Here is a 25,371-nt window from a genome sequence, read left to right as displayed (position 1 = left end):
GTCTCCCATGCAGCAACTTCTGGCTTTACAGGCAGTTTCTTGTGCCTTTAGACTGATGCTCATGTATTAGTCATGTCAGGGCAGGAGCCTTGCCCAGTGGTGTGGATTGATGCAGGATGAGTTAATGTCTTGTTGAATTAAGAATTCATTGTCTTTTCCTGCCTTGTGTTGTATTTGACAGTTGTTTATGGTCTGATGTCAAGTTATAATAAGTATTTTTTCATCTCTTTAAACTGATGTGGATGGGTTATTGGAGAAGGTTGAATATTCAGCTAATTTGATCTGACTGGGATTTATTCAGATAGTAATATTTATCATAAAAGTGCACTCTGATTAGATTTGTTAAATGTTACCATGAGCCATTTACCCGTGAGAGAAAACAAGAGGTAAAATGTTCTGGGAGGCTGGCCAGCAATTTGGAAAGCTCATAGTAAAAATATGAATAATAATGGATGTTTGACATTGTTTGATATAATAAAATCTCATTTCTGTAGTTAAGAGTCTTCATCCAAGATACTCACTTCTGCTCTCCATTCCCATATATTGTACTATCCAAGAGGAAAAGGAACAGTGCAACTAACTCAGGTGATTGTAGGGAAGTTCTCAAATTTTTGTAGTGTTACTTGAAATTTTCTTCTTCTCTGAAGGATCAAAGATGCGGGTCCTGCATAAACTGATTTTCTCCATCTTTTCCTTTACCAACTGCCTGCTGCGTGGTGCCTGTGCTGAACGTGAGTGCTGCTGCTGGTGGCTGCTGCTTCTGTAAAGAAGCAAATAGGAACACAAAAATCCCTGTTGCATCTCGGTGTCTGGGAAGCAGCTGAGTAAGAGGAAGCGGAGGTTTTCTGATGGTACAGGGAGTGCTTTGCCCTCGAGACTGGCCAGATCAGAGTGATGCAAGTTCAGCTCTGGCTTGGAGTTATGAGGTACTGCAAGGAAATAAATAGTAAATTATTCTCCTGTGATGGCAGTGTAAAAGTGGTACCGTAATGAGATGCTCCCAGCTTTACAAGCTGCTGTTTGCCTGCCCCGTCTTAGTTTCTGTTTCCTTCTCTGTTCAGAATAGGCGTATCAGCTTATGTGAAGAAACTGATCGTTTAGGTTAAAATAAACAAATAAATACAAGCTCCCCAGTGCTACAAGATCCAGAGTTACCCACTGGTGAGGACGGGTTACAGGTCTCTCTCTGTGCTCGGTGCACAGAGGACGTGTTTGTTACAGCCTGGCTCTGGAGCTGCTTTTTTTGCGTGAGAGGTGAGAGATTCGGCTTTTAGAGTTGGACGTTCTCCAGTTCACCGAGGGCGTGTTGACTGTCACCAGAGTCCCGAGACCAGAGTTTATGTGAGGAATAAAAATGTTCCTTATTGTGTTAGGCTGTCATATAAGCAACGGCAGAATGATTGTTTCCAAATCCAATACATCCCAAACTGTAGACTCTACGAGACCGCTTGACTGGTGTTAGACAGGTGTCTACTACAACAGGAGTGTTTATATTTGGCCACCGAGTGGCACTCCAGACCCAGCAATCTAAGAGGGGAAGGGTCTATTTCTGCCATCAGGTTGCAAGGATCTAAAATAGAATTATTTGCAAGTGTCTAGCCACCATTGAATCAAATTGAATTGCTGAAGGTAAAACTGCTGTCTTCAGAAATGTTTTTAAAATATCCATCTTGGCACTTCGTTATCCCCTTACAATATAAATATCAAATTTGATTAGCTGTCAAGCAGCAACAAAAATAAACCAACATCTTTCCATCATTTTTACTCCAGAAAAATAGGAGGAAGAATCGTAAAAAATAAATGGTTGCCAAAGGTGGATTAAAGTTTAAAAATACCCATTGAAAATGGTATTTGGTTGAGTTGCTAGAATATTTGTTTCCCAGAAGGTGCCATTATGAAGAGTGTTGGTGTTGGAGGCAGATGTTTGAGCTGCTGCATCCATTGCTGGATATAACCTATTGCGGTTTGGGCAGTGCTAGTTTTTTCATCCAGCTTTTGTGTTGCTTCCAAGATTCATTTTGACACTTTGAGATTGCGTTGTGCTTACAGGACCAAAACCTCCCAGTAGCTTGCCCAAGATTTGTTTTTTAATCAAGCAAAATGTGAATAAAACATCACATTTAATTGACCTTGTTGGCAAAACCATTTGTGGGCAACTGGCTGTAGCCGTATTTTTAAATTAAGATATTATGGGTCAAGCAAACCTCTGGTGTGAATCAAATTCGAGTTACCCTAAATTTGAGTATTGTCCTGTGTGCTGGAATTTAGGCAGTGCAATATTTAAAACACTCTTCAGTGTCATAATAAATCATCCATCATACTCTGTGGATCTAGAATAGTTTATAACCATTTTTATTACCGTGAACGGTTTCTAGCTCGTATTATAATTACTATTCAAACTATGTGACATCAATCTAATTCTCTTTTGTGAGATTAATGGCTAACTTCAGCCTACTATTTTACATACGTAACTGTGAAGGCAGCTGTTGGGAGAGGAACTTTAGCAATATTTCTGAATAAATGCACTCGATAGAGCTCCAGTTCCTAATGAAGATGGGATATCTCTGCAGCTAAGAAAGAATTACGATTCCCTCTGGAGCGTGGCTGTCGCAGAGCATTCTTAAGTTGCACAACTGTTTTTGAAAAAGAGGGAAAAGTTGGTCCCGTCCACTGCAGATCGCTTCCTTGTTTCACATCGTGCCTGGTGGTGATCACGCAGCCCCGGGTGGGATAAACGATTGCAGCTTCACTGACATCTGTGTGGCTACAGATTTGCATTGGGCACAGTCGTCATCCAGCTTTCTCTAAACAGTCTTTTAAATGTCAGCTTCCCGTGATGGGAGGCCGTATCAGGCCAGGACTGAAATTTCAGAGTTTCAGAATTCTTTCCTACAGGTTTTTTTTGACTGCAAATGCCAATTGTATCTTCTGTTGACTTGGTATTTTCAGGAATTTTTGATTCTTTTCAGGTTGTGTAAGTTCATCTCACAAGTGACTGTGTACTGTATGTGGGTACCCATGGGGGCTGTCTTCTTGTGACATTAAATACTCTAAGGATTAGCATGCAAACACTTCAAGAACAAAACCTTTATATGCTTTCTGGTTTGTACTCAAGTTGCAAAGGCAGCCATTACTTTCTAGGCTATTGCTTAATTGAGATAAAATTAAACATTACCAGCTGAAGTTATAATATTTTATAAGGGATTTGTACTGCATTATGAGCTGCATCCTTAATGACTGATAATTGCAATCATTTTGGAAGTGTGATGTTCCTTTTTCATGGTAGTAGAACTATAAAACAGGTTTAACAGCAGTGCAACAGAAATAGTTTATCCTTTAAAGGCTTAAGATGGGAAGCCATTCTTCATTTTTATCTTAACAAACGAAGAAAATGCTTTATATTTTCCTTCTAAGTAGCAGTGGACTGTCATGGGAACATGTATGACTAATTTCTCTCGTGTTTCTGTTCTTGAACCTGATTTCCAGTGATGATTTAGGGGTTGAAAGAGGCATTCAGGACGTTAAGCCAAACATTTGGGAACCTTTAGTACTCAATCCGTGTAACCTAGTGGACTCACTTCTTTATCATGCGTTTCCATGGGTAGTGTCTGATAGTTACACAACAGAAATGTACATTTACATTTTAGCATTTAGCATATGTAGGTTATAAAATGCTGAGCTGTTACGTACTTTGATCACTCTGGATTGTTTGTTTGTTTGTTTGTTTGTTTTTAAAACAAACAAAAGGTCTGATTCCCTGCCCCTGATCTGGTAGAGGTGCTCAGACCCCAGAAGCACCTCTGAAGTAGTAGGTGCTGCTCCAGCCCATGTCCCGGTGACTGAGGAGCTCTGCCAGCTGGTTCTGGGAGACGGGACAACAATGTGCGAACCCCATCTCTCGCTATCTGGGTGAGCACCCTGCTCACCACCCAGGAGACAGGGTGGGTACGGGGCCACTCTTCCTCCGGTCTAGTTTGGATGAAGGTGGCAGCAGCGTGGGGTGCTAGGGAGGGCGTGGGTGGTTGGGGTTGGGCTCCCCGCTGCCATCTCTGCCTGGGGTGGTGCTCCCCACCTGCACCATCCTCCCCGACAGGCCAGCCCGTGGTGGTTAGAGATGTTTTGTGGGGTGTGACTGGGAGCTGGGAAGGAGGTCACACTCACGCTACAGCTGCACCGATGCTACGGTGATGGTAAGGACTTTATCTGACCTCTTGGGATTTCCAGATGATGTTGGTTGCTCTCTTTTAGTATACAACGTCCTTTTCCCTTTCCTTCTCCTGTGTCAGCCTAGAGAGATCACGCATGCCTTGCACAGTAACTTCTCTGCACTTAACTCGCTAATCTAACTCGTCCAAGCAAGTGTGTCATCTGCGTATGACCATGAGCTTTCCTTCCTAATAGGCTTGATCATGCCGGAAGACTTTATAAGCCAGCAGAATGGATTTTGATCCCTTTCTGTTTTGGTTTTGGTGCAACACAGCTGTTACAACGGTACCTCAGCTACATTAGGGGCAAGTACAGTATTTATCTTGGCTCCTGGTTCTTATTCACCATATGGCACCACGACGTCGCTCTCGTCTGTTATGGGAGATGCTGTAGTAGTTCCATGTTTCCCTACGTGACATTGATGTACTACCGCACTGTGCATAAACCTGGTGTATCAGGCACCTAGTTGAATGTACTAAACACAGATTTCCACACTGAAAACACAGTTTATGAAGCCTTTTTTAGTTTTTTGTTGGGTCTCTCTGAGCTTTCCAGATTTGCATTTCAGTCCAAGTCCTTTAATGTGAGCAGCCATGGGCTGTGCAGCTGAAGAAGGAGGTGAAGGAGTAGACATCAGAAAGGCTTCATCATTAAAAAACGGGGATTATTGCTTCAAATGACAGACATCAGTGTGCAAGAGACTCTACTGGCCGCCACTTTTCTGCTTTCTGTGCTCCGTGCCAGAGGTTAAAATCGTATTTGTTTCTTCAACTTCACAAATGCTGGTGACCCAGTGCGGAGCGGGTCAAAGCCCAAACAACCTTCCTCCTAGGCAATGGCTAGAAGTAACTTCGAGGCAGTATGGAATACTTCAGATAGACATCCATATGACAACTTGGTATTCAAGCCATGAACCAGAGCCAGGGCTTTGCAGTTGCTTCAAGTTGTTTTACTGGCTAGCTTATCTTGGTTATGATAGATCAAACAAGACCATATCATAGGACTTAGAAAGTTTTTGGAAAAGTATTACTACTGCTGTTGCTGAGGAAAGGACTGTTTGTTTTCCCTCTGTGGTGTTCACTAGCAGGAGTTACCTCATGTGTGTTACCAGGGCCCCCAGCTCTGGTTTTCTCCCTGGCCCGGGTATCCTGACCAGCTTTTATGCCTTTGCTTGTTCAAGGGTGTCAAAATCACATTTTCCTTTCAGCTGTTGCTCTTTTGCATGAAGTCACTCTGAGGGGAGCGGGGAAGAGCACTGCTGTGCTCAAAACGCACAGTAAACTCACGTGGGCTGACACGGAGCACTGGAAAGCCCGAGGTCATTTTTGCTCTGTGACCTTGGTGAGTTCCTGCTGTCTGTTGCTTTGCTATCAAAGAGTTGGACACCAGTCTATCTTTTTAATTAAAAAAAAAAAAAAAAATAAATACAGTCATTTCTTAGTAACTTCAAAGCTGATCATCTGTTGGAAAAGAGAAGAGCGATAGCTCCTTTTAACCAGGAATTCAGTGGGTCTTCAGAATAGGGGGTGTTCGGTTTTCCGGCAGTGCTATGCATGTGACAATGTCCTTCAGGTGTCATTAGGGCTTTGTTCATCTGAGAATCATCTGCTGAGAAGTGCATATGAAGTCGAATAAACTGGGATTACAAGAGTTTGCATTCTCTAACAGGTTACGTAGTGATCAAGGAGAGTGACTGTACACATACCTAAGTCAAGGTCTCAACGCTAATTAATTAATTAACACTAAGTCAAGTGTTAATGAAAGCTGCTCTGTGTGGCTTTATCCATCTGCGTGGAAAGATTTGTGTTAGTCTTTTGTTGATTCTTGCAGATTTTTTCCAGGCCTAAGATGATGATTGTGCCATTTGGCAAAGCCCACAGCTTTGTCTCCTTTTCCACACTTGCAGGACACCCTTGGATACAAATTTCTGTTCTGTTATTTTACTGCGTGTGTGTTTACTTCATTTTCATTTCAAAAAAAGAAGGTGCCTGAAGGTGGCAGCTTAGTTGCTGGAATTGGAGAAGAACACAAGCAAGATTGAAACCTGTTCTTGCCATTGCATCCTTGATTTAATTAGTTCAAATGCAAGATCTTAGTTAGACCTGACATTGTGTTGCGTAAGAGTTTTAAGTGTTAGTCGGAAAGTGTGAAGGACATTATGTCTCCTTTGCCTAAAGCATAAAAGGAAAAAAAGAAACTCCAGAGCAGTTTGTGCTCTACATCAAAGAGAAATGTTTGGTTTCCTGATCTCTTTCAGTTTGTAATACAAGTCCAAACCCAATCTATAAGTAGTAGCCAAAGTGATTTTTGCCTTCTCTCAAGTTCTCGCTTGCTAAACCTAACCGTACTGGTTATGTATTTTTCCAAAGTGCATCAGCCTTATATAATGGAGAGTAGATTTTGCTTTGGCGTGCGGTACCGTGCCGTCAGCCTCCTGGACCACCTCCAGGAGAGCACAGGTGGCAGTTCTGCTGGGATCTCACAGCTTCTCTGTTTTTATTAGCCTTTCTGGCTGGTATCCTCTATGGTATGACCCACCCCTGAGATGCGCTTTCTTTGGACCACTCCATGGAATTTCTTCTATTCACCTTCTAAAATTTCTTCCCAATATCTTAAATTGAAAATGTTTGGGTAAACCTTTCAGTGTTCATTCTAATCACTGGTTTGTGATCAGATTAACTCCATTTGAGTGGCTATAAGGAGCCTAGGAGTATCCTCATGGATCACTCAGGGATGTCCACGCACTTCCCTGTGAAGGGTGTACTCTGGTTTGCGATCCACCCTGGAAACAGCTGCATATCCAGCAAGAGCTTTCTTGGGGTCATGTCGTGGCTCTTGCCCTGTTCCACACGTTTCCAGTCTTCCCTATATAAACTTCCCACTTGCTGTGCTTTTCATAGCTTCCACGCTCTGTCCGGGCTCTGTCCCAGGCAGAGGCAGCTCACACCTATTTCCATCGCCCGGCCGGTGCGGGCAGCGCTGGTGGGGCACTTGTCCATTGCCAGGATTGCACTTTCCTGGGAGGGAAGGAAGGAAGCAGAGCAAATGGCAGGCAGGAAGGCAGGCAGATGCAAGAAAGTAGTGAAGTTACCTTGCGTCACGAATGCCTCTCCTTTGTATTTGCTGATTCTTGGGTGTTTATGTAGCCAGGACCTGCTCTGCAAAGTGAGTGAGAGTGTGGCAGATGTGGTGGTGTAAAGGCAGTGCTCTCCCATGCTGTTGGGAGGCACCTCTCCTAATGACGCTGTGCTGTGAATGAGACAGACAATGTCCCAACTGCTGCAATCATTGGAAAACTGTGTCTCTTTTTGCAAGGGTAGCACTCTGAGCGTGGCTGCTAGAGCCCAATTTCCATTTCCATTAATTACACTGCTCCCTCATAAATTGCCCTTGCAGTTTCCCTCGGTAATACTATTCATCACCTCCTCTTCTAAACTCTGGATTTGGGGTATACAGGGACACGTAGGCAGCTGCTGTTTATATTTTAATGATACAGCTTGCTAAATGCTTCTTTGAGAAGAAAGGTGTTATAATTAATTCAATGGAATTATTTTGTAGTACGTATATATCACCTCCTGTTAGAATAGCGTGGTGTCACTGTGTGCATGAAGACAGGAAGCTGCCTATGCACTGCTGAACAATTTGGGATCTTCGGAACCTAAGGCTGTGACAGGCATTACGATATGATGCATTAATGCCATTTCTGGGCGTTAGTGAGTTCATCCCCAGGAGGGCTGTGTTCCAATTCACCAGTGCGTGTTGTGTGATCTTGCTGCCATGGGAGGGACTGCCTTGTTCTTGCTCTGGCTGTTTTAAATGGGGAGATTTTTATAATCTCTCTTCGGTGCTTTTGTGAGAAGGGAGATGCAGTTGGTTTGTATCTACATTTTTTTAAATGAAAATAAAAATCTTACCTTGCTAATGACAAAACATGAAGACAAATTATGATCTATATTGTCTGCCATAGTACTTGGTTTTTCGGGTGGGGACTAACCTCTATTTCAGCTTTTTCTCCTTGGGAAAGAAAAGGTAAACAAGATCCTTCAGAGAAACATCATGTGCTGGCTGCCCTTGCCTGGAGTAAGAAACACTGGGGGTGGTGGTGGTGGTTTTTTCTGCCTTTTTTTTTTTTTTGTGAGTTTCTTGTAGCAGCAGGATGTTTTCTTGTAAATAAGATTCCCTCACAGGAATAGCAAGGTTGGCCTGTTCAGATCTGATTTTTGCATACAAGGCTTGAACTTTAATGCTGCTTGTGGGTTTGCACTGTAATTAAAGAATCTTTGACTTGGTTTCGGCCCAACAAGAGATACCAACTTGTTTTGATGAGGAGGCAGCAGAGGAAAAGAGTGGAAGGCTAGAGACAGATGACAGGGGACAAATAATATAGTGTGTGCTTTTACTGTAAGTATCTACATTTTTAGCATAAAGTAAATCTAAAGTAAATTCTATGTTACCCAAAATGCTGTTTTCCTCTATTGTGCTGTCATATTTAAGCTTATGCATAATTAAACCTAAAATATATGTTATTTTCTATTTAAAAGTATTTAACCAAAATAATAACAGCTTTGGTAGGAAACCAGGCTGTTAGGAGAGACTTAGCAAGGGCTCTAATCCTGCGAGTGAAAGTACAACTGTGCCTCACACCAGCGTTGTATCAAACCTCCCTAGGAACAGGAGCACTTTGACTTTGCTTGCTTCAGCCTAGATGGGGAAAGCTACAGGATTTTAAAAGACAAGTAATTCCTCATTTGATAATGCACACACCGATCTGTCTTGCCAATTTCTGTCTGTATTTCTAGATACCGAGTGGTCAGCTTTTCTCAAAATGCTTGACACGTGTTACTGTCTGTGCTCTTTTGAAAATCTGTCTGTAGATACCTCAAAGCAAAGGGAGAGAGCACTCTATACCCATGGGCTTTCTTGAAATGCCTGGAAATATTTGGTTCCTGCTGTTTGGGGAAGAGAAACCTTCCCCTGTGGGCAGTTTACTCCAGTCTTGGCCATTGCTTTGTCAGTTTGGACCCTGCTTCTTTACGCTTCCCTTTCTGTCTGATACTGGAAAGTGCTGGAGAAAGTATTATGTGCTGGTTGGACTCTTAGTTTGATATGATCAAGAACTATTAAGCTCTTAAAAAGATCTGCTTATTCTATTAAATAATTTTAATAATTATATGGAAAATTGTAAGTGTAGGATGATGATAAATGGCTAAGACTAAGTATTTACTTGTTACAGAGCTGTGAAACACCTTGTTAATGGAAAATGTTTGAGTAATTGTTTATATAGAAAGCAATTATCAGACTTCTGAGATTTTTACCAGATATATATTGCAGTCATAGTTCGCAATATGTTAACTTTTGGGTGGTGAGACCTCACTGAGCTTATTATGCTACGAAATGGCCTGTGCTCCATAGGATGGATGTGTTTGGCTTAGAGGCAATGTCATAGGCAGCCTGTAACGTTCTTTGCTTTAGGAAGCTGTGTTCTGTTGTCATGCTGAAGAGCGATTTCGGAGAGTTAGTGTTGCTTTATCCAGAACTGACCGTCCGTCCCCAGGTAGGCCAAGCAGCAACCGGAGTAAAGGTGCCCGAGCTTCCATGGCAAAGCACCCGCGAGGCTCTCTGCTCCCTACGGCTTGGCCGTGTAGTCCCAGCGACTGCCAGACTGTGAAGAGGAAGACAGAAAATAGGAATGAGTGGAGCTGCTGTCGTATTTCTTTTACCCTAACTTCCCCTAAAGCAACACAGGCTATGGAGGGTAGATGAATGTGATGCTCTGCAGGTTCAGCGATTGCTCTGCATCAGTATTGATCCCACTGTTGTGTTTTGCTGCTGTATCTTTATAGGCTTTCTTTCTTACTATTCATACAAATGCAGAAATCCTCTGCAAATATAAATTGGAGCGATTTTTAAAACCCAGATGGCAGTTTTGGTTGGCTGAGAACTGCAAGACTGGGGCCTTTTTAGAATATTACTGGTTATTATGTTTTTAACTGCAAGTATTTATTGTTGCACGAAGACAGTAAGTGTCAAGAAAAACAGTGAAGGGTTTATTTATTTCCATCATAAGTAGTTTCTTTTTTTCCTTTGATCCCTAAAATTTGCACCGGTTTGTCCTTCATCAAACAGATCAACAGCAGGGCTATTCACTATAGATTTTGTCTTTGCAAAGTCAACTTCAGGGCCAGTGAAAACTATGAAAATGAATTTTCTGCCCTTTGTAAAAGCCATGACCTCTATAATACCAGAGAGATGAACTGTGGATATGAAAGGAGCTCCTAGGAGTTTGCTGTACAACTGGTGTGAATAGTGATTGGGTCTGACCTGCAGCCGTCTGAATTGTACTGGGGGCAAGCTGCTGTAATAGATGATCTAAATTGCAGCAGTGATAAGTAGAACTGTCCCCAGAGAAGAGGACCTTTGCCCCCCTCCCCTTCTTTTCCTCCAGACAGTTCTGCGCTTTGGAGTGCCGCCTTTCAGGCTTTCCAAACTAAGGCTCGGTCTTTCCTTTCATCTTGGCTGAAATTAGCACCGTAGAAGTCTCCACGTCTCGGTTTTTGCTCCAGGTGGTTAAGGACTGTGCTTTCTGGCTGCTACGTAGGCTCATCGCCTTAGAGCTGAAATACGTGCCAAGAGAATGGGTTGGAGGCAATGTAGCTTTTTTTGGAGAGGCGCATGGGTGATGCTGTGATTAAATTAGCCAGAAAAGGAGGGAGGCTCCCTCTATGTCACTGTAAAAGACCTCTCGCTGCCTGGAGAAATTCCCAGGAGATGAACCTGTCTGGAGCCCGGGTAGTCTGCATGAATACCCAATTCACTGGATGCTCACGGGGGCTACGGCTCGCTTTCAGATCTTTCTGTACCGGTTGGAAAGACATTATCCGAATGGAAAGTGACTGTATTGAAGGCACAGGCAAGCACTAAATTCATTGTGGAAACAGGACCTTGGAGGCACTGTGAACCATGGCTTTGGAAATGAATTAAAAACTGTGTGGCACCATTGTCTTCCATCATTATACTCCATGGGACATATTTGTTCTTTTAAAATTGTTTGTTTAGTCTGCTAACATACTGTTGCATTGTTGAGTGGGAAATTTCTGGTTAAATTGTAATATAGTGTCATATACCTTAGAGGCAGGGACGTTGTATTCTTTCTGTCTGTGCAGAGCCTGTGTTGCTATGGCCCTGATCCAGAATTTGGTAATACAAACAAACATAAATAATAAATCAGGTATATTTATCTAAGGGCTCATTTAGCCATAAAAAGAGTTGTTTAACTATGTTCTCTTTTTAATAATGTATTTAGTGCTTTTTATTAGGTTGAAATATGCAAGGTCTCTTTTTCATTGCTGCAGTGTAAGAGCTCCATCCCAGTGTAGGCACTGTATTTCTTCCTCAGCCTTCAAAAAAGACTTTTCCTGGAGATGCTAAAACTTGTGAGAGCTGGAGAAATCTCTAAGGGTTTTGCTAAGTGATGGAACTCATTTCACACAGTGACACATGAAGGAGATGTAAAACTAATGACCGAGCACCTTAATAGGAGACTTTGCAGGTGCGGGTATAGTTACATTTATATGGGGGGTGATTTTTCTGTGTTTCCCCCGTTCTCTTCAGGGAATGCCTTTCATTTGCAGTGTGGGGAGGATAGCAGAAGGAGCCAGTGCTGCCATTTCTGGGTCTCTCTCATGTCTGTGGTTTATTTCGTAATTTTTTCTTTTTTTGGATGTTACTGGTCTTACGGCTCTCAGGGGGAGGAAGAACTGAAGTGGTTTAGTTGTCGTTATTTTTCTTCTGTTCTTCCTGCGATGTAGGCCTGACACTTCTCTTGAAATACAAACCCAATTTGTAGTTATCTTCAGTGGTCCCCGAACCTGGCTCCCTTCCCTTTTGCTCTTAATTTCAGGTGTTGTCAGGTTGTGCCAGGAAGCAAGTGCAGTTGAGATGCTTGGTCTCCAGAACTGAATGTCTTAGTAACACGGGCTTTGTTCAGTTTTATTACTTGGCATCTTCTTTTAAAAGGAGGAACTGAAAGGGAAACGCAAGGATCTCGTGGGCAATGCTCAAAGAAGGGACCCGTGAGGGCAGATCTCTTAGCCATAAAAGATCCTGAAAGACGCGTGCTTTGCATGGCTTTCTGGGAGTGCTTCAGTGTCCAAAGTCTTGGAGAAATTGTAAAATGCACATGCCTTGGTGGAAACAGTGGCCCAAGTTATATAGCCATTCCCGTACTCGCTCTTTGCATGCTCCATTAGGTACAATTGGAGAAGTTTTTGTAGGACCGGTGCCTAAGTGAGCTTTCTGTGGGTTGGAAAGGAAGGGGAAGAAAGTAAAAGCAAACAGCCTGCTCCCCCCGCCTCTGCCCGTGGGCTCCTTCCCTCTGCTACGAGACAGCAGCAGTGAGGAGCCCAGGACCGAAAAGCTTTCTGAAACACGATGAGTTGCTTAATCAGATTTCCATGCTTGGTTTGAACCTCATGTAAATAAAGAATGTGTAGGGAAAAAAGCTTGTGTGTAATTTGAACATAAATGTGAAGGTAGATGTCTGTTTGGGGGAGATCACGATCATACAAACTTACGCCACTTTCTCCTGGCAGAAGGGACGTTCTCAAAGTGAGGGTTTTGAGGTGGCAGAGGAGAGGTTTTGGAAGGACTTTTTGTGAAGGAAACTCCAAGTAATCGCAAATAGTGACTGCAGTGTGGGGTGGTTTTCTTCTCCCTTCCCTGGCTGCCTCCACATCTCTCCTCGCCCTGGGAAGACTCCTGAAGGACAGTGGGAAATGAACTGGCTTATCCAAGAATTAATTTCAACCCAGTGGTAACTGGGCATAGAGAAGGGAAGTTATGTGAGGCAATGAAAGGAGACAAAGAAGGAAAGTGATCTAAATGGCAACATAAAGAAAATGTTTGGGAATAAATGTAATCATCAACTTGTACAGTAGGGTGTCCGGCAGCCCTGCTGAGGTTGTGTATGATCGATGTATTTGTTCATTCAGTTATGTCTTGCACTACAACATTTTTAAATCGCTGCTAGAATTAAATTGATTTCTGGAGTTTTAAATAGCGCAGCGTAAATCTTCCGCTCACACCAGGACCCAAGTGTCTCCGACTGCAAGCTAGCTGCAGTTTGCCAGTTCCACTTGATTTCATTTCAGACTCATCCCCGCAAGCCAAACCACAAAAAGAGCTTCTTGTCCAGTGGAAAATGAAATGTAAGAGGTGATCCTTTTGTTGCTAACGGGAGGTTGCAGGGAGCAGAGCTGGCTCTTGCTGAGGTTGTGTTTGGGCTTGGTTAACCATTTTGCCAATTAGGCCGAGACTCCTGGTCGCTGGATATAAGTTAGATGCTCTTAGGTCTAACTGAGGACAGTAGTTTAATACCTAGGGTAGTTTATAAAGAAGCTTGTTGAGCAGCAGCCTGATGTAATGAAAGGTGAAAAGCTTGGACCGTTGCGTTTCTCAGGGTTGTGTTTCTGAGGGAGAGCTCTGCTTGCTGCCTTATTTATCCCGCACTGGCTATTTGGCCTATGGAGCCAGTGGGCTTTTTCTTGTTTGCTTTTGTTCCTCTCAGATCTCACCAATTAAGCTGTCGAGGGTAAATTTTTTCTCTTCCAGTGTATTTATTTATTAGCTCTTAAACTTGCCAAATGTCAATGTGTTTTCCCCCCTCTCCCCTAGGCAGTGGGGGTTAGCGTTGGTGATGGGGCTGGTCGCGTGGGGTAAGGAGGGCTCCGCTCCTGTGGGCACTCTGCAGAGGTTTTTGCCTTCTGCTCCCCTCCCCAAGAGCCATCAGCGGGAGGCCTGGCAGAGCTCTGCTCTGGGAGGACTGGGGTTTTATTTGGCCGGGACGAGGGGCTCTGGGATGTCTGTGTGCTCTTGGGTGTCTCGCTCAGAGCTGGGACAGGATCTCGGAGATGTGCCCTGCGCTTGACGTCCGTCGTCCGCAGTCTCTGGAGTGTTTGTCCTGCTCGCTGTCTGAGGAATGAGAGGTCCTTTGTGGGTGAGCTCTGCCCTCCATCAAAAAAGCCCCATGCCTGAGATGCTGCCCTGGCAGATGTGGGACTGGACATTGGGACACCCACCCTGGACCACGATAACTCATCTGCTCTGCCTGCTGCCGTGTTAAAGGGCTTTCCTAGGCTAGCACAGAAGCAGCAGTGAAATTGGTAATATGTTTTTCTTTCTACTGGGGATGAGCATTTTTCAAGAAAAGGCATTTTCACAGTGCCCCAGCTCCTCCTTCACCTGCTACAGCTGCCTGGAAGCGCAGGGGCTGTAAAACCTGGAAGAATAATGGTGGGTTAAAAATAACCAGAGCTCTTGTGTCCTTTAAAGAGATTTAGGTATCCCTAAAAGGGATTGAGTTACGTCCAAAATGACTGCCCCGCGCTGTCACTTTATACCTTACTTGTGTGGTGAACCCTTCCTGGGACTGAGCTGAGGCAGGATCTGCTGCACGGCCACAGCTGAGAAACACATGGGAAAATGAAGGCACCTGTGAAGGGCTGCTGCGAGCATGGCTGTGGGACAGACGGACAGAGGGAGGGAGGGAGGGAAGGAGCAGCTGCTGCCCAGCGGTTGTTTTTCCAAAGGAGTTCTGAAGATGTAAAGAGTTGAATGCATTTCTTGCTGAGCTTGTTTATTATTTTTGTTTTTTGAGGGGGAATTTTAGCATTGTTTTAAGACTTAGGTTCAGCTTTGTTCCCACTAAAGGAGTCAGATGCTAGCTGTTGACTTAACTGCTGAAGAGGTGCTGACACTACCAGCTTTTTCTGGAGCTACTCTTTGATTCCTTGGAATAAATCAGGCATTAACTACTGATCTTTTTTTCCCTCCCTCCTAAACCGGAGGGCAGCCGTCAGCCGATGGTTATTTTCCATTAAAAGGTTGCCCAGCTCAGTCTGTTCTCCCTCTGAATTTCATCTCCAAAATAAAACAGTTCTTCGCATATTTCTGTAAGCCACGTTACTGCATTTACTGAGTATTTCTGTGTGCTGAGGAGCTCTGCGGTTCCCACAAAGACCCTCATGTTTGTGCTGCGAAGGCTTTGCCTGGATGGCGGGCAGTGTGGGTGAGGAAGCAGTGACGGGCAGAGGGAAACTGTGCAGCCTTTTTCCTTAACTGAGATAGTTTGTTGGGTCTTACTTAAGCAAACGTTGCTTGAATGCAGTTCACGGTATTTGGTCAGCGATCCAGTGGAATGTCTGGGATATTTTTGTTTTTCCTCCGGAGCCAAAAAGCAGTTTTTGGCTCTAAATCCCAAAGCCGCCAGCCTGAGGCAGAGTCACTGCGCCTGAGGGCGAGGAGAGCCGAGCCGCCGCGGTGGTGCGGCGAGGCAGGCACCCTGGCTGGCACGGAGCGCTCCCTCTGCGCCAGCAGCTGGGTGCATTAATTAAAGGTGTTGCAAATGACTCTGCAGCTAAATTTGCTTTTACTGAAATGAAAGGTGTGCCGTGACTGACTGAGCTGCCGGGCAGCCCGCTACGGGCCTGTCCCGCTCGTATCCCAGCTCCGCTGTGGATAAAAAAAACCCCAGTTTCAGCGCTCAAAGCTGTGTGACTCCGGTGAGCCCTGACCCTCCCCGGCCACCCAGGGTGGGAGCCCTGTGGGCTTTGTGCATGCTGCCATTGCAATGAAGCTCCCCGCCGGCCACCTTGGCTCCTGGCCGGCTTTCCAAACGCTGCACTGCGTTCCCCGGCCCCGAGGGACCAGCAGACATCCTGGTGGGTCCTGCCAGGCTGCCCAGGGCTCCTCTCGGAGAGTCTCTCCAAAGCTTTTTGACCGGGGACGGGAGGGTAACGTGCTGCGTGAAGGGGAGGTATTCCAGGTGGCAGTGGCCACCATGGGGAAACATGCCCTTTTAATCTTATTTTTTTCTTGTATATATTTTTCTTTGTTTTTGGCTCTGAACTAAAAAAGGTGATGTTGGGGATCCACCAGCACCATATCTAATGCGATCTTCTGATGCCTTTTGGGGCACTGGAGCCATCCAGACAGCTTTGGACTTCACCAAGCCCGGTGCCTGGTGGTGTGGCTGGCTGCTGGGGCACAGGGAGACCCGAGCGCAGGTTTTCTGAGTAGCAGCTTCTCGCAGTGTTTTCCAGACCTGGTAACGATGTGGAGATCGAGCTTGCTTTGTTCTGGCCTCGACAATACGTGCACGGAGGCTGGGTGAAGCTTGGGCTTTCTTGTCCTGCGTGTGCTTTTGCATTGCTAACCCGGAGAGCCTCTGCGTGTTTATCTGTGCTCCAGCGGCAATTTATAACAAGACATGCATGCGTCTTCCCATACCTGCTTTTGGCTGCTCCTTTCTTCAAGTCTCCTCTGTATTCCTCTTAAATATTTTTGCGAATTTACCCAATCTTTAGGCTGGTGCTTCTTGCTTGGCCAGGACAAGCTGACGGCTTACTTGCCGACAGGAGGGTCTATACCTGTGCATCCTGACACAGACCCTTCCAATCGTTTTTTCATTACCACATGCCCTGAAGTTGCCACAGGAGAAATTCTTCTGATTTCAGGAAGAAAATGTCTCATTACCTCTGTTTGCCTCACCTTTAAGTGAGGAATATCTTTCTGTCTCGGATCAAACATAATCAGTTGCAACTAGACCAGATCTGAGGCTAAAAGAATGTTTATTTTAAAACACAGATCGACAAAAGGGACAGTTGCCTATTACTAAGATTTGCATAAGATTCAAGATCCTCTAGGGCATCCTCTGGTGACTGCAAATATGCAGAGTAAATACCTGCTGGCTCAAGTTCAGTGCTCTATTTGCTTTAATTTTTTCATTTTCTTTGTTAATTTTGTTGACAAAGACTCTCATTATCTGGCGTGGAAAAAATACTTATATTAAAGAAATAACTAAGTAGTTAATTTTCCATATGGTCCTTTGATCCATATGGTCTTGAATAATGAGAGAGCCCAGAGTCCTGTGTGCGTACGTGTTCCCATGCCAGACTCCTGTGCCGAGAGAGCATCTGCCCTCATGTAATGTAATTACGGATCTTTACAACTTGGATCTGCTTTCTTGGAGCAATACTAGTCTGTGGACTGGGGATAGGGAACAGAGGGAGAAAAAGAAATTGGGCCGCCTAACTTTAGGTGCCCAACTGAGGCTCGTGACTTAGGAGCAGTATGGACTTAGGGTCCATAGGGGTGTCAGATCGACACATGCAGGAGCTAAGCTGTTCTTTATCTCATAGGAGCTGCAAGTAAACAATGTGAGGTCAGTGATAAAGAAAAGAATTGAGCATGGAAAGTAAAACCCCCTTATTACTTCTGACAAATCGTGCTGTACTAGAAGTGAAAATGTCTATGGCAGCTGCTCTATTGGTCTTTTCAAAGTTGGTAAGCTCTTGAGCCTAGTTATTAAAAGATATTTTCACTATACGTTATTGGACTGAAGGGGTTGAAAACAACAATGTCAAAATACTCAGGTGTTTGTGTGTGTCCAGGACAGTGCATGAAAGATGACATCGATTAATCTTCATGTCCTTTGACATGAGACATCTCTACTTGTCAGATGGCTGTGGCTGTGTTAGGAAAGGGCAAAGGCACAGCATTTTTCTATTGAGGACAGTTTTGTCAGATTCTGACACTGATGTTGGCACGTCTCTAGGGTGAAATAAGGAGCTCTTCGGAGCATCTTGGCTTTTGCTAAAGGTTTGAATGTTTGCAAGCACAAAAGTGCTGAAACCACAAGTGTATTTCATGTCATGTTGGGTGACAGTGGCTTGCCGGGGAGCGAAGGATCAGATGGAAAATGCCAGTTTGCCATAGAAAGGCTGGAAAGAATGTGGATAATTTTTAACATGCACCAGAAGTTGTTGCGAGTTTTATCTTCCAGGAATCCATGTGAAAGATGGAACACACAAACCAAAGGACTGAAAGTGCCATAGAGAAATATATTCCTACCCCTGGAAGAAGATATGATATGAAATGCCTTTATTGCTTAAGGTTAACACAGTGGCATTGAGCTGGCTTTTCCGTTCCTTTTCTCACTTAAAATACAGTGTTCAAAACAGGTAAAGGCTGCAACGGCAATAATCATAATTTACACGTTACAACCAACCCGTGGCTACTCTGCCTTGCACTGAGGCTAGAGGGGAGGGAACGCGGCTACTGGCCTCGGTGTGTATGGGATGGCACTTGCTAGAGGACATGCCATGCTGTCACAAATCAGTCGTCTTCCTGGACTGATGTTTGCTGCCAGGTGACCTCTGTCCAGTGTTTCGGAGGAAGGAAAAGCTTTATTCGGTCCTGGTGAACTCTGGCTGGTGGTCAGAGCTGTATTATCACAGATGCAGCTTTCGGCCTGAGCTGTGGCTATTGCCAGTCCTTGTCAATGATTACCCTCTAGTTAGTAAGGCTCTACGGTTGAGTCTGTTCAGGCACTTCTTCAGTGTGTGTTTGCACATCCACACATCATAATAATAATAATAATGATGATGATGAAGATGTCTTTCTGTGCCCTTCACATCTGGTTCTTACGAGTATTAAAGATGAAATTATTTTTATTTTTTTTTTTAATACATCTTGCTAGCTTCACACTGATGAGACACCATCGATTTTAATGGAAAAGACCACCAGTGGGAATTTTTGCCTCAAAATAATTTTCTTCTCCATCTGATAACGGAAGGAATAATCTGTTCTTTGATCTTTGGTTGGCAAACTTGCAAATCGGAAAGGAAGATGGTTGTACTGCAATAGCTTTACTCTAGTGATGTGTGTGGTCAATGGTTTCTGGGCATTTAAATAAAGGTGGGTGTGCTGTGAGACGTGATGAAGTAGCAGCTGAAATGCAGGGAGCATTGCTTGTGGAATAACCTCGTAACTGAGAGCTCAGGGAGAAGTGCCCTATAAATCCATCTTTTGCCGGTTTTAGTTTATACTGGTACCGTCCCTGCAATTATGCAAACATTAATATCTAAGTTACTAAATTGGCCAGCTCCAGGTGGACTAATATGTAATGGATAACGTGTAGATGATATTTAATCATGAAGAAAACTTTGTTCTGAACAGGATGCTGCCTTTTTTTGTGTCAAATATTCGAGGTGCCTCGCCAGCCCCTGTATCCCTGTTCTGTATTTAGCAGGGGACCATGAAGCGATGAAATGTTAGACATCTGTCTTCACTAAGAGCTTTGGTAATGCTACTCTTGTGAAATGCTTGTATCTCAACTAGGAAAAAAAATGATCGTTTGTTTAAAAAGAAACAAAAAAACCCAGCAGTAGTAGGTGTTGATGTTTCTATGTAAGACACAGTACAGGAGAGACTCTAAACCAGAGGTTTTGTTTATTCTCTCTCCTGTGAACTCCTTGTTGCAATGTCTAAGCACCTTATAAATATTTATGAATGGGTCCTCAAAGGAAAATGAAATTTATATAATGGAGATGCAAAGGGGTGTTAAACGAAGCAACTTTCCAAAGGTTCCTACGCAGTTATACTGTGACAGAACTGGGACAGTAAATCAGACCATTACGTCCCATTTTGGTAAACAAGCCATCATCTCATCCTTCTTCGTAAAATACAAATACTTTATTTGTAAGGAAATATATTTTTTTTTGTGTGACTTCACACTTAAGCAGGCCACGCACGGATTGATGGCCAACAGGGGGTTGCAGTTAGCGGCAGGGAAGGAACAGAGAGAACGTTAAACTCAATTTACGCTCCCGTGTGACAACCCGCTCTGGTCTTGCTCCTCAGCTGCCAGAGGTGTCCCGAGCATCACTTGGGAGTCGTCCGTGCTGAGAAGCTGGTGCTCTGTGTGCTGGGGGTGAATTTGCAGCACCGAGCTCAGCAGCGCTGACTGCCTGGGAAGACCCGTACTAATGCTTCCTAAGTGGGACGTAGCTGCCTTTGCTTTCCTCTCCTCTCCCATTCCTCACGCCGTTGCGGCAGGGCAGCTTACGTGCTGTCAACAGCTTCCTCTTGCAGACAAGCCCGTAATGAAACAATTCCCTGCGTTTACTGTTGTGCGCTAACCAGAGGTGCTTATTTCTGCGTGCTCCAAGTGATACCCGTCTTCTCCAAACAGCATCTCTCCTGCGGCCGGGGATTCAAAGCTGTATTTAGGCAGTGACAAAATGCGTGAGCAAGAGGCTAATTCTCTGTTCCTCAGGGTTTAAAGGCTTTGTGCAAATCTCTTTGAAGTCAGCGAAGGACTTCTGTTACTGCAGCGGGCTTTGACTCTAACCCCAAATGCTCAGTTAATTTACAGTGCGTGTTAGTCTTTTGTTAGCTGGCTTGTGAATATGAAATGGTGCTGAGCGAACCTTTCGAATACATCGAATGTGCAAATTTGCACACCGATCTTGATCTTTTCAAAGCGATAAGATTGTGGATATATGTTGAAATACTCCCCCCCCCCCCCCCAGTATGTTGCAGACACATTCCCCTTTGGTCTTGTATGTGCTGTTTGCATGTGTTTAGTTGGCGCTGTGAGCTCTGAGGTTTGCTTTTAAGTTATTCCACAGTACTTCAGGGAACTCAACTCTCATTGCTAATAAAATAAAATAAAGCAAAACACTGGTAGGTCTTGCCTTGTTAACTGTTCTAGCTGTTGTGTTTCCCACTGTTTCAAAAAATATGAAGCTTTATAAGATTTAACATATTCCCAGTGCAAAGCATGAATATTTATAGGCAAAGAATAAGACTTCCCATTTTGAAATGTCAATGCTATGAAATTGGTTTTTTGGCAGGCGTGATTAAGCCACACGGACTTCCAAGAATGTTTTGTAAGCTTTTTCCTAATTATGGCTTAATTTAGGTCTCTCAGTTTAACAAAACCTATGAAGCTTGCAGCAAAATATTTTTCTTATGGAAAATTTTGTTTGCATGGAATACAAATCCTGTATTCCTTGTGGGGGTGATTTTTTTTACTGTGTTTAAATGTGGAAATCCCATATTTTTTCTTTGCATTTCTTAAAGCATATACAAAATAAAAATATCTGATACTGCATGTTTAATACAGAATTTTGAAGAAATTAGTTTGGAAAGTGCAAGGGATTACTTTTTTTCCTCCAAACGCCTTGCGTAAAATGCACATAAGACATCAAGCAAGAGGCACAAGATTCTGCCTCAAGCAGTTACTGCTGCAAGAGACAAATTAGCAGCAATTTTGCTTTCATATAGTTGTTCTTAAATGCACCGTTCTGACAACAGCAATAAGTAGAATAATCTGCATAATTGTATTTATGTGGCGTTGATTTGTCTTTTCTAGAGGAAATCCCTTTTCCCAGATAAAATAATCTTCCATTCAGCTGTAAGTGGAAGAAAGCCTCTTTAGCAGCTGCACAGATTTAGGGGAATGTTTCTGCGCAGGCTTAACACAGAATTTTGATATGGACCTCTCAGTGAATTTGATTTTTGGTGAACAAAATACAGTAAGGGCACTAAAACCACCTTGCTTTCCTGTGCAGATTGGATAACAGGATATTTATTCAAAAGAGCTAGGCAGAAAAGCACAGAGATGATGTGATTAAACTAAGGTAGATTTATTACTAGATTATTTTAACAGCGTATTTTCTTAAATTGAGGTAATAAATGTCTCAGCCCTGCTCAAAGGTAGAGTTTTGAACAGCTTTGAGCTATTCCTGGCTTAATACTTAAGTCAAAACAGCAGAAGTGGTGGAAAAACAGGATCATTTTGGAAAAAAAAACATTCAAACAGTTTAAAACCTTCTGCCGTGATCATGCTTTTCTGACCCCCTGCAGCCTTGCCTTATCAAACTGAGAATGTCTCGGTCTCCCTAATATTAATGTTTCTCCCTAATATTAATGTTTGAAATACGATACAAATAAATCATCTGAATAAAGTAGAAAGAAAAAAAAGTGGTTAGCACTTAGGCTTGCTAACATGAGCTTAGAGGTACAGTCATGGGCTCTAAAGCTGGGCTTTCCAGGGGAGCTGAAGAGAGTGAAGTCCCTTGAAACTCAAGAGACTGAACATTTTTAACATCTGGGTTTGAATGGTGAAGTCAGCATCTGAAAAAGCAAATATCTGGAAAGCAGTCTGAAAACTGTTTTACTGAAGATGACGGGGAAATTGGGGAGTTTGCGGTGGGTGGGGAGGGGGTGTGCTTTTATTTTGCAGATAAAGGGAAGTTCCCTGGGATGGCAGAAAGCAACGCCGGAGTCTGCTGTCTGTGTTTCACCTGTCTTTGCTCTTCTTTTCAGGTTACATATTTGGGTAAGGTTTCCACAACAGGGATGCAATTTTTGTCAGGCTGCACAGAGAAACCAGTCATTGAATTATGGAAGAAGCACACGCTCGCCAGGGAGGATATTTACCCAGCTAACGCCCTTCTGGAAATTCGCCCTTTCCAAGTCTGGCTGCATCATCTGGACCTCAAAGGCGAGGCGACAGTCCACATGGATACCTTTCAGGTAGCACGTATAGCCTACTGCACTGCTGACCACAACGTCAGCCCAAATATCTTTGCTTGGGTCTATCGGGAGATCAACGATGACTTGTCCTACCAGATGGACTGCCATGCTGTAGAGTGTGAGAGCAAGCTGGAGGCCAAGAAGCTGGCCCATGCCATGATGGAGGCCTTTAAGAAGACTTTTCACAGCATGAAAAGCGATGGCCGGATCCACAGGAACAGCTCATCAGAGGAAGTGTCTCATGAATTTGAATCTGACGATGGCTGACTGAACTCATTCGCGGTTCAGCAAAGGCAGAAATGGCCTAGGGAATGAGAGCTGATAGATGAATAAGCAACAATTGAAATTGGGGAATGAAAGGACTGCCAAACACTCGTCTGACCAGCTTTTTAAATCAAAAGAGCAATTCAGTACCTACAGATATGCATCATTAAAGTAATTATGTTACATTGAAATCTGCTGCTGTTGTAAAAGTGAGAAAAAAAGCTCCCTCCCCCTTCTCTCTCACCCACCCGTCACTGTCCCTTTCTCGTCTCCGTAGTTCAGGTGCATACCATGAAGTAGAGTCATTCCTGTTTGTCTTATAAGACTGGTCAGGCAATTTTATTAGTTGCTCCTCTGGCATTCCTAGCTGGGGGCTGAAGCACAAGAGCAAGTAGACCTGGAAAGCCCTAATGGTTTCCGAAGAATCTTTCTCCGCGATGCATCACAAAAATCCTTTGACCGTACATAGGCTAAGACAGCCATGCATAGCCTTTTAGACTAATGGCCTGGCATTCTGCAGTTAATTCACATTTCACAGATAAAAAACGAAAGAAGATGCTTGTATGTACACATTATATCATATGCTATCCTTTATTTTATTCATTGTACCTATTTTCTTAATATACCTGCTGCCACGTCTTTCACCCAGCACCAGTAGTTGCAGTTTCAGACTATATACTGCAGGATACCAAAAAGGGGTGGGCAAAAATACTCTGCGATTGCTAGGGGTACAGCGAGCCAGCACCGCTATCTCTGCATTTTCCAGCCCTGATGTGCTCCGCAGGAGGGGGGCCCACTGGTAAGAGCTGAGGGACACTTGGGTCTGTCAGTGCTTAAACTGTGACTTCTCATCAACCTCAGGTCTGAAGCGATACGAGCACGGTAGCCTCAACTCCGTGTTACCGGTCTCCGCATTGCCGGTCGGGTGGCCCTGGTGGGATGGAGCTGGCAGTGCCTCGTCGCACAGCCGGGGCTGCGTTACTGTAAAGATCAAAGGAAACGGTCCCTTAGGAGTCAGGTTTGAACATCTGTTCTGGTTGAGAAGCTCATGTTAAGATTCCCCTGTCTTTCCTTGTTCACAGATACACAGAGTCACGCCTTTCTTAATTGCAGATGTTTAATAAAACTCAAATAAAAGGAAAAACTTGTTTCACTTTGATATTTTCTTAAGGCCGAGAGCAGATCAATAGTTTGCAAGTAATGCTGCTCCTTTATACAATTTTCTTCATAATTACAGTAATGTTAGGGGCACTAGGGCACCTTACAGAAGCCTTAAAAGAAAGCTAATGGAAGCAGATAGCTCTATGTCTGTGTTTCGTGGGTCTCTATGTTTGTACGTGAGAGTGTATGTGTGAGTCCAGTGTTAAAGCATGTAGGTTGAGCACGGAGACATATTGAGGAGGGCCCACACCTCTTGAAAATATGCTTGTTGCTTTACAATGTATGTAAACTATTCTCCAGCATAAATGCATTCATACTTTAATAAAAAAAAAAGTTTTGAGTTAAAGTTTGGGAGTTTTAAGCTGTCTTTCCAATGCAAACTCTGTGGTTTTGTTTTATGTGTGTGGGTTCTGTGTTCATTTCGTTTAGTGGAATGAAAATGTTAATTTATTTCCATTTAGTATTACATCAGTCTCCATGAGATTTACCTTTAATATTTTTAAATTATTTTCTTTTAAATATTTAGGTAAATTATTGCTGTGAGATGGTTTTTTTTTTTTTACTTTTGCTGTGTGTGGACATGATTTATAATTTCTGCTTTGCAGGAGGTGGCAGAGATACCCCCCCACACACACACCTGGCCGGTTGAAACGAGCTCTGCTGAGCGGGAGCAGTATCTTGCCCTGCTTACAGAAATCAGAGTGGCTCAGGATTGGCGTTAGATGGTGGGACGGGGAATAAAACGCCGGGCCGGCAGCTTCCAGAACTGTTTCTCTCTGAATCTTTGGATGATCCAGTGTTTCCAAATACGGCTCTAAAAATGATTTACTTTTTAATTCTCACAAGGCTCATTTGGAAGTGGAGGGTCATGTATGGGCTATGTGCGGGTCAAAAAAAAAAAAAAAGAGTCCTGCCATTTATGTATCTGTCTTTTTGACCGAAGGCAAAATTAGGCAAAACTTCCTTCAACTTTTGACAAATTAACTTTCTTTTGCTCGGAGCTGTAATCACGTGTTAGTTTCTTTACTTGTTTGGATGCTCTGCCACCAAAGCTGCTGTCAATCAGCGTGTGGAATCCCCTGCTTCATCCTCCCAGCCAGATGTCCCTGCTGACAGCGGAGAGGTTTGACTGCGAGTCCCAGCTCTTAACCGAGGGCTGCTTGAGTGTGGCGGGGGGAGAAGGAAGACACCAGCCCTCCTCACACACAGGACCCGAGATGCCTCCTGCCTGCCCTACAGAGGACTACGGCGGATGATTTGGGTTTGGGTTTTCTACTTTTGGAGCAAAAACTTAGAAGCGTGGGATGTGTTTCTGCCGTGGGGGTGGGTGTGATCCTTCTGACCGACACAGCCTGCCCT

General features: G+C 43.8%; 1 protein-coding gene across 3 annotated transcripts in view; it reads left to right on the top strand.

Annotated features, from left to right (window-relative positions):
- PID1 (phosphotyrosine interaction domain containing 1) overlaps positions 1–24,350 on the top strand; it is a 92,486-nt gene extending 68,136 nt beyond the window's left edge. For all 3 annotated transcript variants that reach the window (XM_076340936.1, XM_076340937.1, XM_076340938.1), the window contains one exon: positions 22,378–24,350. In XM_076340936.1, the coding sequence (XP_076197051.1) occupies positions 22,378–22,854 (477 nt within the window). In that variant the 3' untranslated portion in view covers positions 22,855–24,350. The remainder of the gene's footprint in view (positions 1–22,377) is intronic.
- Positions 24,351–25,371: the final 1,021 nt, after the last annotated feature.

The sequence above is a fragment of the Aptenodytes patagonicus genome, chromosome 6, assembly GCF_965638725.1.
Source record: "Aptenodytes patagonicus chromosome 6, bAptPat1.pri.cur, whole genome shotgun sequence".
Taxonomy (NCBI): domain Eukaryota; kingdom Metazoa; phylum Chordata; class Aves; order Sphenisciformes; family Spheniscidae; genus Aptenodytes; species Aptenodytes patagonicus.
The sequence above is the reverse complement of the archived record's forward strand: the minus strand, read 5'-3'. Positions and strand labels throughout refer to the sequence as shown.